This window comes from Chiloscyllium punctatum, chromosome 35 (genome assembly GCF_047496795.1).
Source record: "Chiloscyllium punctatum isolate Juve2018m chromosome 35, sChiPun1.3, whole genome shotgun sequence".
Classification (NCBI taxonomy): Eukaryota; Metazoa; Chordata; class Chondrichthyes; order Orectolobiformes; family Hemiscylliidae; genus Chiloscyllium; species Chiloscyllium punctatum.
In genome coordinates this window covers 18,502,348-18,519,758 of record NC_092773.1, presented here as the reverse complement: position 1 = coordinate 18,519,758, position 17,411 = coordinate 18,502,348, and the positions used below count along the sequence as shown (strand labels likewise).

General features: G+C 36.4%; 1 protein-coding gene across 7 annotated transcripts in view; it reads left to right on the top strand.

Moving 5' to 3' along the window:
• Nucleotides 1-17,411, top strand: part of tet3 (tet methylcytosine dioxygenase 3) — a 380,734-nt gene extending 363,323 nt beyond the window's left edge. For 6 of the 7 annotated variants that reach the window (XM_072554173.1, XM_072554174.1, XM_072554176.1 and 3 more), the window contains one exon: nt 6,439-17,411. In XM_072554173.1, the coding sequence (XP_072410274.1) occupies nt 6,439-8,279 (1,841 nt within the window). In that variant the 3' untranslated portion in view covers nt 8,280-17,411. Of the gene's footprint in view, nt 1-1,682; nt 2,030-6,438 lie in introns of those variants that run through there. The other variant, XM_072554180.1, reaches the window with a different exon arrangement.

Here is a 17,411-nt window from a genome sequence, read left to right as displayed (position 1 = left end):
TGGGCAGGAGCCCTTCATCAGCCCTTCCTAACATCAATTTTCCTGCTCCTTGGATGCTGCCTGACCTGCTGAAATTTTAAAATCTTGCCAAGGCCTGCAATTTTTATTCAACAATCATTTACTGTTAACATGACTGATTCAATACATTGGTAGACTAGATATGTTGCTGAAGCCCCAGCCCATTTTCAAATGGTTACCAAGCCTTAGTATCAACTGATTTGCCTGAATCGGCCCAGAGACAACAGGCTCAATTTAACTCTGTGGTAAGCTTTTAGGCATGATAAGCTGTAGAATTATTAATCACTTGGATAAATGTCATTAAATAGAATAAGTATATGGATCTTTTGAGAGGAAATGAGTTTAATTAATTTGACCGTTTTTTTTATGATTATGTGGTGTACATCAGCTTCCAAAAGGAATTTGATGAGGTGTCACATAACAAGCTTGTTAATAAAGTCAAAGCATAAACAAAGAAAATTTACAGCCCAGGAACAGGCCCTTCAGCCATCCAAGCCTGAGCCAATCCAAGTGTCTAAATCTGTCAGTCAATTCCTAAGCATCTGTATCCCTCTGCTCCCCACCTACTCATGCATTTGTCCAGACTCATCTTAAATTAATCTACAGTGCCTGCCTCTACCACCTCTGCTGGCAACACATTCCAAACGCCCACCACCCTGTGTGTGAAAACCACCCTGCATGTGGAATAAAAGGGACAGTGGCAGCAAAGATGTGAAGTTGGTTGTGTGGCAGGAAGCAAAGTAGTGTAAATGATTGTTTTCAGACTGGAGGAAGATATAGGTTGGTCCTGGGATTACTGCTTTTCTTGATCTTTTTTCAGAGCCTTGACTTGGGTGCTTCAGGCAAAATTTTGAAATTTTCTGATGACACACACGGAAGCATTTTGAACTGTGAGGAAGACAGTTAGGACATGTGGAATGAATAAACATGTGGCAGATGAAATGTAATGGAGGGAAATGTGAAGTTGTACATTACATTAGAGAGAAAAAGGAGCATTAATGCAAAATAAAGGATGCAATTCTCAAAGAAGTGCAACAGCAGGGCTTATCTGTCCATAAATCTTCAATGATGACAGGGCTGATTAAAAGAATGGACATTGAGACAGATAGGATCCTGAGTTTTACAAATGAGGACAAAAGTAAAGGAATTATGGTGAACCTTTTAAAAAACGACTATTATGTCCAGTTTGTGGCATCACATTATCCAAATTCATCTCTTGTCCGAACTCAGTTTGGTTCATTTTATCAGAAAATTGAATCACTGCCGACTGTCACTCCTCATCCACAATGATCTATTATAGATTAATTCTATAATACTCATTTCATGGACTATCAGATTCTCAAATGAACCAAATGCATCAAAGCAAGTTTCTCCAATATAATAATCCTAATTTCCTTATTCATCAAACTAATTAATCAATTATGATTCCTGCATTTGTTGCTTTATTTTTGCCTTACAGGATGTAGGTATAGAAATCAGGGAGGGGGCTTGTGACATACTTTAAGAAGTTAGCATAGACAGAGAGAAGCTTTTGAGTAGTCTGGGAGGCTTAAAAGTAGGTAAATCTCCTGAGCCAGGTGAAATATGTCCCAAGATTTTGAGTGAGGCAAGGGTGGAAATAGCAAGGGCATTGGCAATAATTTTCAATTCTTCCCTGACCACAGGAGAAGTGCCAAAGGACTGGAGGACAGCTAAGATAAATCAGGAAACTACAGGACAGTTAGTCTAACCTCAAGGATGGGAAAACTATTGGAAGAAATTACTCTACACTTGGAGAGGTGGGCAATAATCAAGAACAGTCAGCATGGTTTTCTTCAGGAGAGGTCATGTCTCATCAACTAAATTGAATTTTTCACAGAGCTGACCAGGTGAGGGAAAATACATACAAAGTAGTCTACTTGGACTTCATCAAGGCACTTGACAAGGTCCCGCATGATAGCAAAAGTAGGAACTCATAAATTGGAAGGAAATTTGGTTCATGGATCCAGACTTGGCTGAGTGGCAGGAAGCAAATGTTTATGGTCAAGTTGTTTTTTTGTGTCCAATGGGGTTCCACAGGGCTCAGTGTAGGGATCTTTGCAGTTTATGATAATACATAAATAATTTAATTGTCAATGTAGGAAAGATATTTTCAAGGATGATTAAAAAGAAAGTTGGTGGGGTAGTAAATCGTGCAAATAGCCTGAGTTTACAGGCAGATAAAGGAGGTAAAATGTGTTGATCAGTGGCAAATAGAATTCAGTCCAGATTAGTGTGATGTATTTGGGAATGACAAATAATGCAAGGGAATACATGATGAACAGTAGGAGCCTGGGAAGCACTGAGGATTGGAGGGCCCTTGACATGCATGTCCACCAGTCCCTTAAGGTAGCAGGACAAGTAAATAGTGTTTCTTTTTACTCATTCATGGGATGAGGGTGTCACTGGCTGGGCCAACACTTATTGTCCATCCCTTATTGCCCACCCCTAATTGTCCAGAGGACCGTTAGGAGCCAACCACATTGTTGTGGGTCTGGAGTCACATGTAGGCCAGACTAGGTTTAGGGTGGGTTTCCCTACCTAAGGACATTATTGAGCCAGACGGATCTTTCTGACAATCGACAATAGATTTATAGTTGCTGTCAGATTCTTAATTCCAGATATTTATTGAATTTTAATTCCGCCATTTGCTGTGGTGGGATTCAAACCTAGGTCTCCAGAATATTACCTGGGTCTCTGGATTAATAGTCCAGTGATAATACCACTGCGTCATTGCCTCCTCTAAAGAAGGCATGTGGCTTACTTGTCTTTATTACCCAACGCATACATTTCACAAGCAGGGACACAACTGTATAAAACATTGATTCGTCTCGAGTATTGTGTACAGTTCTGGAATTTAAAAAGAGGGATGTGAAAGCACTGGAGAGGGTGCAGAGAAGATTTACCAGGTTGTTTCCTGGGCTGGAGAGTTTTAGTTCTGAAGAGAGGTTGGACGGACTGGGCTTGTTTTCCTTGGAGCAAAGGTGACTAAGGAGGATATGGTTGAAATTTGTAAAATGACAAGGGGCATGGATAAGGTTGACAGGAAGGAACATTTTCCTTTGGTGGAGGGATCAATGGGCAGGGGTCATAGATGTAAGGTAAGGAGTAGAAGGCTTAGGGGAGTTGTAAGAAAAAATATTTTCACCCAGAAGCAGGTGGAAAACTGGAGGTCACTGCCCATAACGGTGGTAAAGGAAAAGAATTCTCAACGTTTAAGAAGTATTTTGATGTCCACTTGTGATACCAAGATATGCAAGGTCAAAAGTTGAAAAATTGGACAAGATAATTATTTTTGATGGTGAAGACTTGACGGACTGAAGGACCGTTTTCTATGCTGTAGACTACTATATCCAAGAATTTATGTTGCTGACATTATAGGTTTGCGGAACTAACCAAGACCAGTTAATGGTTGGGGTACAGTGTTGCCACGAATCCTTCTTTCCATACTATGTCTGATGTACTATTTGGTTTACAGTGGTAACGGGTAGTAAGTCTTAACAAGAGGAGGCACTCTTTTTAATAGCAAGAGGCAGCACAGTGGCTCAGTAGTTAGCACTACTGACTCTCAGCGCCAGGGACCCGGGTTCAATTTCAGCCTCGTCAACTGTCTGTGTGGAGTTTCCACATCCTCCTCATGTCTGCGTTGGTTTCCTCCTGGCGCTCTTGTTTCCTCACACAATCCAAAGGTATGCAGGTTAGGTGAATTGGCCACGGTAAGTTGCCCATAGTGTTCAGGGATGTGTAGGTTAGGTTCATTAATTAGGGGTAAATGTAGAGTAATAGGGTAGGGAAATGGGTCTGGGTGGGTTACTCTTCAGAGGGTTGGTGTGGACTTGTTGGGCCAAATGGCCTGTTTCCACACTGTAAGCATTCGATGATTCTATGAAGAGGTAGTTTATTTCAGGTAGCAACAGGTCCAATTTACATTGATGAGTTACACAGAATTACTTAGACTATCAGGAGCAAGGGACAGCACTTATGACCTGATCACGATCTCAATCTGGACTCTGTAATTCTCTCCCTAGACTCCCAGATTGGCTGATGGCTTTTGCAGCCTCCTCTAGTAACCTTTTAGGACCATTAATTTATATAACAGCTCTCACTGAATCTATTACCTGCAAACCTTTTACAATCATTGCACGTCGGAAGTTATTGCTAGTTCACGTGTTCCCTTTCAAGCAAGCAAGAAAAAAAAGGAAAAATAATTCCCATGAATAGAACAGCTTCATACTTTGCTTGACAACAGTCGTTTCAATTCTTTTTAAAAATTGTTAGAAATTGAATGACCTCGACAAATTGTGTCAATCATATCCATGGAGCAGTAATTTCATAAATGCTGCCTTTCATTTTGATATTATTCAGATTTATATAAGAAACACATAATCAAATAATTCTACTTCTGCAAAATGTTAAAAAAACAAATTTTCACTAAGCAAGTTCCTTAATTGTTACTCCAGATAATGGCATTTCTTTTCAAATGAAATCAGAAATACAGTTTTAAATAAGTCAACCAACTTGGTCGGATGGAAGACAGACAATTTTTCACATGTAGAATGTTTTCAATAAGTTTGAGGAGCACCTGGATACTATTATTTTAATGCTGAAATCTAGGAATAGTGGAAGCCCAAGAAGACGCAGGAGCCACTCGCACTGATTACTAAACCGCAATACATTAAAAAAAATCATCACAAAGACTAATAGAATGTAAGCCCTTCTAATTTACCACATCGACTATAAAGAACAGGATATTTTCTACTGTATATATAGCCCTAGTTAGATTGCAACTGGAATACAAAATCAAGTTTGAAGTACAGCACTTAAAGCATATAGTGACCTTGGACACAGTATAGCTCAGGTTAATTGGAATGTCACCTTATGATGTGAGGTTACATAAACAGGGCTTTTTTTCATTGTCTAGAATAGAGATGGTGAAGAATGATTTGGTTGAGACTCTTAGATTTGCTTACTAATCAAATGTGAATTTTAAACAGCTCTGCGAAGAGATAATTTCAATTCAAGGTGATAAAAATTTGAAATAATCTGCACAATCCAGATTGTGGGCAGTGTGAGATGGAGTAGAAGAGATATAAGCACAATGTGTTAAAAGTTCTTTCCTTGTTCTGAAATTGAATTGAATTGAGTTGAATTGAATTTATTGTCACGTATACCGAGGCACAGTGAAAAGTTTTGTCCTGCGAGCAATACAGGCAGATCACAGAGTTAAGTAGTATAGATAAGTAAATAATAGGTAAACAGCAGAAAAAGCAAAAACACAGGTACAGGCGAATGTTAAGAGTTTGTGAGTCCATTCAGTATTTGAACAACAGTAGTGTAGAAGCTGTTACGAAACTAGCTCGTGCGTGTTGAGGCTTCTGTACTTTCTCCCCGATGGTAGAGGTTGTAGAAAAACATTGCTAGAGTGGGATGGATCTTTGAGAATGCTGGCAGCCTTTCTTTGACAAGCGAGCCTGGTAGATGGATTCTATCGATGGGAGGTTGGCCTTCGTGATTGTCCGGGCCGAGTTCACCACTCTCTGTAACCGTCTCCGATCTTGAATCCGGACAGAATGCACTCGATGGTGCACCTATATAAATTGGCAAGGGTATTCGCCATCATGCCAAATTTCCTCAGCTGCTTGAGGAGGAAGAGACGTTGTTGGACCTTTGTAACCAGTGCATCCACATGAAGAGTCCAAGGAAGCTTGTCGTGGATAACCAGTCCCAGGAGATTGATAACCAGTCCCAGGAGATTGATACTCTCCACTTGTTCCACCTCGGTGCTGTTAATGTGTAGGGGGGCATGAGTGTCATCCTGCCAAAAGTCAATAATGAGTTCCTTGGTTTTTCCAGCATTGAGAGCTAGCTTGTTCTCAGTGCACCACTTTCTACCTCCCGTCTATAGTCTGTTTCGTCGTCATCTGAGATTCAACCGATTTTGTGGTGTCATCAGCGAACTTGTAAATGGCATTAGTCTGCTATGTGGTGATGCAGTCATGGATATAAAGTGAATACAGTCGGGGGCACACCGGGGGAGGGAGGGAGCTCTAGTGCTGAGTGTTAGTGAGAATGAAATATCGTGCCCAATTTTGACTGTGGCCTGTGGGTCAGGAAACTGAGGATCCAGTTGCAGAGAGTGGGGCTTAGTCCGAGATCACTAAGTTTAGTAATCAGTCTCGAGGGGATAATAGTGTTGAAAGCCTTTTTGATAAACTTTGTTTATGCTTTTATTTTGTGCTTTCTTTTCAATTTTAAATTAAATTTTTGATAATAAATAAAAGTAATTATGTCTAATGTGTCATAACCGCAATGGTTACATGAGATTGATTAGTTTTGGCATTTAAAATTGGCTGTATGAGTTATGAATAATTCTAGTGCATCTTGCTTTTTCTTATATTCCAGATATGACAATGGCAACCGCAACACCCCAACATCACATTACACCTTCAATCAAAATAGAACCGCAAGATCACTACAATTCCTACAAACACAGTGGAAATTCAGTTGTTGAGAGTTACACAGTGCTTGGTAGCTGTAGACCCTCCAACTCTTACAGTCTGGGAAATGTCTATCCTTATCATTCTTACTATGCAAGGCCAACCCTGCCTTCCATTAACAATTTTCATCCAAGGTATTCATTCTCATATGGATATTATGGTTATACAAGTGACCAATTATTTCCCACATCATTCCTTAACTATGGCAGAAATGATACAAGACCAGGGAGTTTCTCAGGAAACAGCTTTGAGAAGAAGCCTGATGTACAGGAGCTGTGTGCTAATTTCAATCTTGCCCTCAGAAGTAACAGGATTGATTGCTCCGAACAGGCTGCAGAGATGACACCAAAGCAGAATCATCAACCCATGTTCCAAGGAGGATCAGGATTAGTTTCTCAAACATCGTTATCTACAACGTCCAATCAATCACATCAAATACCTGAGGAAGTCAAAAGAGTTCCACAAAATGCAAACAGTGTCAATCGATTTATCAAGCAAGAGCCAGATGACTCTGTTTCCTATTCACAATCCTGTCGTGGGATATCTATGAATGTCCATGCAGTAAGCAGTACCTTTTCTCCTCTACAAATGCCACCTAATATAGCCCATCAAAGAAAATCATGGGATATGTTTAAACCAAATGGTAGTTTAATATCAGCTGGAACATCTGGTCATGAAAAAACATGGGGCTTATTCAATCCTACTGATAATGCCAACTTAATTAACACAAATGTTCATGAAAAATGGAATTCGACAACATTGAATAGGAATGCAACAGGAATACCTGCAACAAATATGCAAGAAAAGCCTTGGAATTTGCTTACAGATAGTAGAAGTGCACCACCAGTGCAAAGTGCAAATCTCCAGGAAGCAATGTGGGATTCATTCAAAACAGGTGAAACCAGATCACCACCCTCAATCTCATCTAATGTGAATCTTAAAGACAAATTATGGGAACCTGTGAAAATACAGAACAACTTGTCAATTATATCAGGACCTAGTCTACAAGATAAACCATGGGATTTGTATAAAATAAGTAACAGTAAGCCCTCAGTATCCAGCATAAACCCGCATGAGAAAGTATGGGGTGAAAATGGAACGATGTTACCCAGCACAAATTTGGAAGGCAAGCAGTGGGATCTTTACAAAGTAAACGAAAATAAGTCAGTATTACAGAGTGCAGACCTACAGGAACAACTGTGGGATCCTTACTGCATGAACGAAAGCATGGAAGATTTGCCTCCTGAGAATGTTAAAGAGGAAGAAGAGGAAGTTTGGTCTGACAGTGAACATAATTTTTTGGATGGGAACATTGGTGGAGTTGCTGTGGCACCAGCTCATGGTTCTATTTTAATTGAATGTGCCAGAAGAGAGCTTCATGCCACGACTCCATTAAAAAAACCAAACCGGTGTCACCCCACACGGATATCGCTTGTGTTCTACCAGCATAAGAACTTAAATCAGCCAAACCATGGCTTAGCTCTCTGGGAAGCAAAGATGAAAATTCTTGCAGAAAGAGCAAAACAAAGACAGGAAGAAGCAGCAAGATTAGGCTTGCCACTGGTAAACACCAAGCTTCTTGGGAAAAAACGCAAGTGGGGCAGTGCACCAACTGCAGATATTGAACATGACAAAAAAGACTACTTTCCCACACGTCAGGCTATGACCATCACAACAAACACTGTTATCACTGTGTCTTCATATGCCTATACCCAGGTAACAGGACCCTACAACCGCTGGATTTGAGATATGTACAACCTTGTGGCCATTTTACCTCACTACAGCAGCTGTTTCTGTTGCTGGTTGCGGTGCTTTCCTCTGATGAATATACTGTAGAGGGGAAATTCCACTCAAGTGCAAATCATCTCGAAAGCTGCACTCTGAGCAAAGAATTTTAATTACAATTGAAAATTTCCAGTTTTAGTAATCTAATTTATATATCTACATGTTTTTGAACTTATAATTGCCCATCATACTGAGGGGTAAAAAGAAAACTTTCTATGTCAAATTAGAAGAATAGTATTTATTGTACACCTTTTGTTGTCTTTGTTGTTCAAAAAATAATCATTTGTTAGAGAAGCAGCTACTACTTCAGGGCCAGGTTAATTCTGACAGCTAATAACATCTCGACCTGTTGAATTATATGTGTAGGGCATCGTCTGAAGCAAAACTAAAAGAAAAAGAAATTGGTGCTTTTAAAAAGAATAAGTTTACAGCACAGAGTTCATTTTTTAGTCACAACAGTAAAAATCATCGACACAACCCTTAGCCCAGCAACTTAAATTTGTAAATGTATTTCGCTGGCCTGGCTTGTTGGTGCTCTAAACCTTATTAGCCTGATGTTTCAATTGAAGCATCAAACACATGCACTTATATGTAAAAAAAAAATTCCCATTGTGCCGTTCAGAGGTAGACTATATGGCAATTACTATCATGGTGCTCCTCCAGCTCATTGTTTTTACAATTTTCATAACATCTCATTTCATTGAAAAAAGAAATTTACAGTACATCTAATGTACTACTCAAGGCAAGCTTAATTGATAATCCTGAAGTCATTTTATGATTGATCATCCAGTTGTGTTTCACGAAACATCTAACTTGTAATTGCAGTAGAACCTGTACTTTCGTTATCTCAATTTGTGAGCAGCCGTTTTTCTGTCTCAGCTGTACCAGTGCAAACAAAGATTGATTAGGTAACCACATTAACAAAATTGTTTTCTTTTATTGCAACTGCAATTAAAATAAAACTATTTGAGAATGTTGTAAATTTAGACTAAATCATAGATGCGACAACAGAACTGTACCATTGATTACCAAATTTGTGTCTTCTGTCAAGCAAACTAAAATTTTTAGAGCTTCAAATGTACTAAAGATACATAATCTGCTTCACTCAATTACTAAATATAGGGTTTACTATGATGACAATGTACCGCCAGTCTAAAAGGGATGCCTGTCACTATTTTGTTGTTATTAGAACTGCATTCAGGTGCCTATTCAGATTGCTGGGATTCGCATGACAGTTGAGTTGATTTTTGTTGTTTTCCTCATTTTTACACATTGGTATAAAAAGAACAGCAGGTTGTGTATTTCACCTGCATCCTATATCCTCCAATTTTAAACTGTAAATATATTAAAAACATTTTAAAGCACTTTCACATTGATTTAAAAATGACAACTTGAAGTAGTTTATTTAACAGATAATTATTGGGAGAACTACTGTAAATAGCTGCAGAATTTTTAGCAAAATATTTCTCCACCCTCCTACATTTTTCCCCTAATCTTCCAAAACCATGTTTAGACATTAATAATAAATAATAATCAGTTAGTAAATTGGTTCTTGAAACTACTCATGTTTTGACACTGATTAAAACCAAAAAAGTAACTAGAGTTAATTTTTGGGATTGCTGAAATACTTGTTTTGATTAGAAACCATTATTTAAATAGCTCATATAAAGTACCAGTTATTTTGCCACATTGAAGCAAGCATAGTGATGTCAAATTTGATGCATAAATCACAATTTGTAACTGCTTAATTTACACAATTATCAATCCAACCTACAGTATTTCTAAAGCAGATGTAGAAATAAGGAGTGTTTTATGATCCAGGCTTACTATACTTAACAATTGTTTCACCTTGCAATCAGTCGGTATTTATCCAGTTTCACATTTTAAAATGCATGTTTTATTTAATACGAGTTTCTAAAGTGGGGTATTGAATTACTTGCATGAAAATAGATCTACTGATTTTTGTATAAAAACTTAATATTTTTGACCAAATTTCCTCCGCTGAGCTTTTGTTCAGTTTTGAGGAATTGGCTGTACAGTTTAAAAATGGCACTTTTCTTTCTCTATCCATCGACAGTATACAAATGTACATCCAATGTAATGTTTGACATACATCAGAAAGTACTGCAATTTTTAAAAAAAATCAATTGTGTACATCACAATGCAAGTTAATTCGATCTTAATTTCAAGTATAAAAGGAAATGTAATAAAGATCTACTGTTCCTCAGGCATATTGCCCTCTATCCTCCACAGAAAGAACAATAAATATTTGAATTTTGGGGGGGTTTAATTCAAATGGATTCATGTGCCTTCCTTGATTATTTTGCGTCTAATGTCCAAAGTCAACAAGCCAACTGATGAACAAAATTTAAGCCTTATTTCTATCCCGATACAAAGTTTAAAGTCATTCCAATATTGGACAAACAATATTCAAATGCATATTATTAGCTGGACATCATATTCCCCAATCTGACTATTTAATCAAATATTTACATGATACACTGAAGATTCATAGTTTGGATTCTACCATCAATAGAGATATTGGTCTAAATTATATTACAGTTCACATGTCACAGACACCATTCTTAAATTACCTCAGATCTTAAATTTGTTCAACAACTGAATGTGTTTTCTGAACAGGTTTCTGAACACGTTAATCTTATGAGGATTATACTAACATTTGCAATGTTAGGAAAGTAATTCCTAAAGCTTTTTAGGCAATAATGGTGTTATAAGAACATTAATGAAAGCTTATTTTGAAACACATTCATTGTTTGCATCATTAATTATATTATTCCATTCAAGGTTGGATTGATCCCACCGTATAAAATAGAATGACCAAATTATTAGCTTTTTGCCCTCGTTTCATCACTTTTATCGCAAAATGTTGCTATGTTTCACAAGACTGTGTGAAAGATGAGTGCTTTGACAGAGCAGGACTAATATAGCCAATTATCCTCCAGGCATTTACCACCCTGCAGGTAACTTAATCCTTTTCCATACAGTGCTCATTTTAGCAACTCTGCTATGAACTGAGGAAGAGATTTTTTTCAAGAGCTGATGTTCAAAACACATGATCCTTATTTCAGAGTTCAATAAACTGTCCGTGTATCAGCTATCAAATAAGCTATTAAAAAACAACTGTTCAGCTTGATACACAAAAATGTAGTACTGAAAGGATTGACTGAAATGTTATTGCACTCCTGCATGCCAAATTGCAGCAATGTTTCAAGAATAATGCGAACTTTTCCCCTTATCCCGAATGTACTCAGGCCAATCTATAAAAGATTGCGGTTTATAAGAATCTATTCCCCTTGTTACTAAAAGTGCAGTGTAAAAGCTCTCCTGAACAACAGGTAATTTTAATTCCTGAAATTAAACCTCAGGCATTATTTCTATACATGCAAACACTAAAGGGTGCTAAAATAAATAATTAAATGTGAAATACCAGCAATATTTACTCACTGTAACAGCCTGACATAACTTGAATTAAATGCAGGATAGCATTTCTTACTGATTCATAACTTAATGTGGCTAAATACCACTAACATGCTACTTGTATTTTTGCTGGTTAATTGTAGAGAAGTACAGTATTTGCTTTCAAATCTCAAATGATCTGAGTTGAGCAAATTTGTCACTGACAAATATATTAATGTCACTGATAAAATTTCGATGCAAATGTCACATTAGGTTTTGTACAAAACAGAAGTGAAAGCTGCTCATTAAAATCCATTGTACTGTGAAAATCAAAAATTCTTGAAAAAAGAAAGCTAAGATCAGAATTTGGCTTTGAGCCTCATTCAGTGAATATCAGTAAATTACTTAAGCCTCAAAACTAAATTTCTAGCAGCAGATCTTTTAAATTCTTTCATGTGATAATTCCCTCATCAAATGTCAAATGCAATGTTGAAACCTCTAAAAATAGATAAGTAAACCAACCAGAATGAATTAAAATCAAAGAATCATGAGAATAAACGATCCTCATGTTTTAAAGGGAATTATTTTCAAGGGAAAAAAAAAATTGCAATGAATTATTTATGTGTAATCTTTTGGTGAAATCAGATTAAAATGCATCATTACATCACTTGCATGCGACTTTGCTGTGGCAGGAATGATAAACTGCTATTTTTACTCTCCAGACAACAAAACACATGTCACAAACATATTTGCAAGAAGAAAATAAGGACCAGCTCTTCAAATCAATATCTAATGTCAGACCCAAACAGATAGTGATGAATTAGATTTAAACACATTGAAGTAAATCATTTCTTTAGAACATAATGTAGAAAGAAAATGATTTGGGATTCCGAAATCTTTAATTTGCACATTGTGCAAGTAAACCTTATCTAGCGATAGAATGCTGATTGCCAACATTGAAAATCCACTAGCCATCAGCTCATCAAATAGAATGGCATTTAACATTGCCATTGAGTCCTGGCATTATTTAAAGAGATAGTCCTCACTTAAGTCTGGAAAAATATTGAATATTAAACTCAGCAATGTTGTCAACAGACATTCAAAAATAGCTCGGCAGTAAAAAAGCACAAAACCAATTGAACTATATTTTCTGCTGAACATGAATCAGTGAAACAGATTTTGAGAATCATTTATAATGTGACCTGTTGAAAGGTGCTACAAAAATCTTCAATAAAGTGCTGCAGTGGTCAATGTAATATTCACACACTTTCCAAGATTAGAAATTTAATTTGAAGTTAAAATATTTCCAGTGTCACAACATAAATTTTTTGTCATAAAGAAAATTTATTCAAAAATCCTTACATTACAGCCTCAATTTAGTTTAAGGAGACAATTATCAATACTTCGCAACTATTGTTATCAGTGGAGACTCACACCGCACTCAATTATGCGTGGTGACAGAAAATGTTCACAATTCGTTAAACAGAAGTTTTGTGTAGAAAATGTGACTTCTTCGAGGAAGTATGTTAAATGTGTGTATTTTCGGTGCAACCTTATCGTAAAATGATTTAAGGCAGCTGAGCTTCATACAGCATTTCTGGTTTTTTCAATGACAAAGATGTTAGCTTTTGTTACCCATTCTGAAGCAACATGCTTGCATTGCCTGTGCTCAAATGTTGGCATAAATTTATGCTTTATCCATGTGGCTTTATTTTGTATATCAGTATTTGTAAATATGAAGTATGTTTTAAACTTCTTTCAAATTGCTTTTATATTTTCTTTTGTTTTATTTGAGGTGCTATTCAATTTGTCCAGTCAGGTGTTCCTCCCCCTTTTTTTAATAAATGTTTGTGTTTTGGTTGTACAGAAATATGGATTCTGTTTGGTGACTTCCTTGTCCTAAAACCCAGGAATATGTGTTTTCTACATTCCTTGTATAACTTCTAACATTAGGGCAATCTTGCAGTTCAGATGCAAATAAGCATGTCTTTCAAAAAAACTGTATTTTCAAAACCGACAAAATTGGGCATGCTTTCTTCACTTTTATAACTGTTTTTCTGGCAGAATGTATTTATGCATTTCCTTTACAGGCAAGAGGGTACATTTTTCAATAGGTAGATAGGAAAAAGTAACGTGGGTATTCCCACACAGATGCTAAATTTTAAAGATTCACGGGTAAAATATTCCATTTTTGTTGCATTAGAGCCACTCCTAGGGTTGACTTCAGAACATTATATTGCTTAGGTGTACATTTCTTGTTCAGAATGACAAAAGACTTGGCTGGGAGTCAGGGCTTTTGCATCCTTGTTAGGAGCTGGTGGGTGACTGAGGAGTCTTTCATATTCCCTCATCTTGCAGATTATATTAGGGAAAATGGTCTGGAAACACAGTAATAAACTACACTGTGTACACTGTTGCATTTGCAATTTTATCTGCTGCAACCCATGCAGACCAAATAACAACTAACACAATGACATCCAGCTTTCAAATGGAATTACCTTGAGCAGGAATATCCTCAGATATTAGCACAATTGACATGTTTTAAATATCAGAGTTAAAAATCTCACAACACCAGATTATAGTCCAACAGGACCATTTGGAAGAAGTAGTTTTTGGAGCACTGCTCCTTTAGCTACCTTACGAAGGACCAGCGCTCCGAAAGCTACTACCTCCAAATGAACCTGTTGGACTATAATCTGGTGTTCTGTGATTTTTAACTTAGTCCACCCCAGTCCAATACCAGCACCTCCTCATCTTAAATATCAGAAAAAGTGACTTGTGCTTTTGACAATGATAACTGCATTTCAGACCAGGCAGTATTCACTCTCTGCCATCTGGCTCAAATTTCATTATCCCTGTTGAAAAAGTAAGTGCATTCACAGAGCTCTACTTTTAACAGTAAATACAGGTAACACCTGTATTTTCTAAGCATTTAAGTTTACTTCAGGTAAGAAACTCAGCTGGTTCAATGGACCTTTGAGCACTTTTTTTTATGGCAGTTTAAAACACCTGAATTTAATGGTGTCCAAAGCAAGCTGTGTGAGACAACTGCCTGTCAGGGCTGGCTGTGGAGTTCAGGGATGGTTTCAATTTTACTTCTGAAGTCAGTTCAGGTTCTGACTCCATTGCAACTTGCTGCAAATCAAAAATGCTTAATAATGTCAACGATGTAATATAGAGACACCTTTAAACACATCAAAACACTGCAATTGTGTTACTTTTTTGGGGTGACTTCGGAGGAGGTATCGTCCTTTCTCTGTTATGGAAGAACGTAGAAACGATTTACACATTTTCAGTTGCCCTGTTCAACTGAATGTTACATCAAGGAGCTAATGTATATACTTATCTTTATTTGTGGAAATTGTAAATTCCTAATGGCTTGCAGTATTCCAAGATTGCCTCAGATCCTTGCAGCATGTAAATCAGCAAGCACCTTTTTGATGTAAAAATATCCTATTAATCATGTGATTGGTGGAAGGACATTGCAAGGATTGCAATTCCAGTGAGCTACTATGTTGTACACTTTGTATATTCTTGTAAAGAGAAAATTACTCTGCTTTCCTTTTAGTGATTTGGCTTTCATATCTTTTATAATTTATCTGTACTGGCAAGGATACCAAGTGTGGAAAATATGAATAATAAGCTGAAATGATTTTTGTCAATAATTGATGGTGAATAACAAGCAAATTAGTATGGGATTCCATATTTCACTTGTTTACAATAAAATCAGTCAGAACAGTACTTAAATCTGAATTTCAGTGTGATATGTTTTGAAAATGAATTTGTTCCTTTAAACAGGATATTTGACCAAACACCAATAATTTATAGTTTTAAAGAGTGTGTCTTCCATTTAACTTGAAAGGCAAATTTGAAACAAGCTCAAAATTTCCACAAAACATTTTTAACTGAGCTCTTGCCAAATTGAGACAATGCTTACAAATGAAAAGTATACTTTTAATAGGCCTGAAACAAATGAATAAGTGTTGCACTTTGTCATGAAAGATGTCACTTCTTAAGATTAAATATTTGTCTTTAATTCAAATTTTGTTGCTGGAAGCTGTACATTATTAGTTTTTGGATTATAATTGTCAGTTAAAGTTTTTGAAGAGCTCAGGGCTATAAGCTTCTCTGTAGAGAACAGTTTATTCCTGAGTGGAAAATATGGCTTTGACCTGTTTAATTGATTATGGAAAATATGGACTTAGGAAACCATTGCTACTTTGAATACCTTTGGACAATGCAGATGTACGTATTCCACAGATGTCGTCAGAGTAGGGTTTTTTTTGCATTGGACAGGTAAAAATAAACTTGTGATGCATCTTCAGGCACTTGCTAACCATTGTTTTCTTATAGCCCTGTGATCAAAATCATCTTAACAGAACAAGATTGAGTAGTAACCAGGGTTTTGGACTTGAGCCTAGGTCTTGAATACATATATTTTATGTCTGAGTAGAAATGTTTTAAGAACCTGGAATATCTAACATAATTGAAACATTGCTCTCATGATTTCAAATTCTACTTATTAATTACTAATTGTTTAATGCAGCAAAGCTGTGAGAGAGTTATCATCCTGTAGATTTAATTTTTGCCTTATGGCAAATAAATGGAAGACAACTCTTTAAAACTAGACAATGAGCTGTTTCTTTTGAGTTCACCTGCAGTTGGCTGTAAATAGTTATAATTAAGAATGCTGCAGTTTAACTTTTATGGCACAACCACTGCTGTAAATGTTGCACAGTCGATTCAAAGTCACTTTGATATGTTTGATTGAAAATCTATATTTAAAATGGTGCAAACATATTCGGTTCTGTGCTTCTTTTAATTTGCTTTATGTTGAAAGAAGTATGATGTTAATGTCCCAAACTAATTTGAATAGTTGCCTAAAGAAAATAAAACATAGACTATTGTGTGGTCTAATTTAACTTTACTTTCCACTCTGACATCAGGGATACTTTTAACTGCGATGTATCGGTATGCCATCTCTGTTTATTTTATCATACATCTTTCAGGGATTTTATTTTTGGCTTACAATACTTCTGTTCATGTTGTAAGTGTGACAAATAAGCTTATTCTGATGCTTTGGTTAACTAAAAAAACTTTGTACATTATGTCAAAGCAGTAGTGTATAATGTTCTAAAGCCTATTGTCTTTTTTATTATTTTGTAATGTATTTAAGGAATTAGGGGTGAGAAAAGATGATCATGAAAGTATAAAACAATAGGAAAATATTGTTCAAATTTGTTTCTTTGTATTCAATTGTTGACCATAAAAATGTTATACATACTGTATGACAAGTTCCTCAGATTCAAGAGGTTAACTTGTAACCCATACTTGAAACTTTCTTTGGAAATGTCACTGTCGGCTACTTGAAATGAAGTTTGCAGTTTAATGGATGAAAGTAGCGTTTAAAAAGTCCAAATGGAATAGGATCTTATGTACCTTACTGCAGATATTAGTACAGTAAATATTTTGCTGAAAGTTTTACTTTGGGTTGATTTATTCTTTAATTTTCTTTGAATTCTTTTTCAGTGGTCTTATTCAGTGGTCTATAATTGTATTATTAAGGCTCTGATTCAAGACTAAGATTCTTTTTAATTTGTACTGTATTGTATACAAAAAGGTTGTTTGCAAGAACTTCCTTGTAAATGTATTCTTCATGATCATTTTGAAATATTG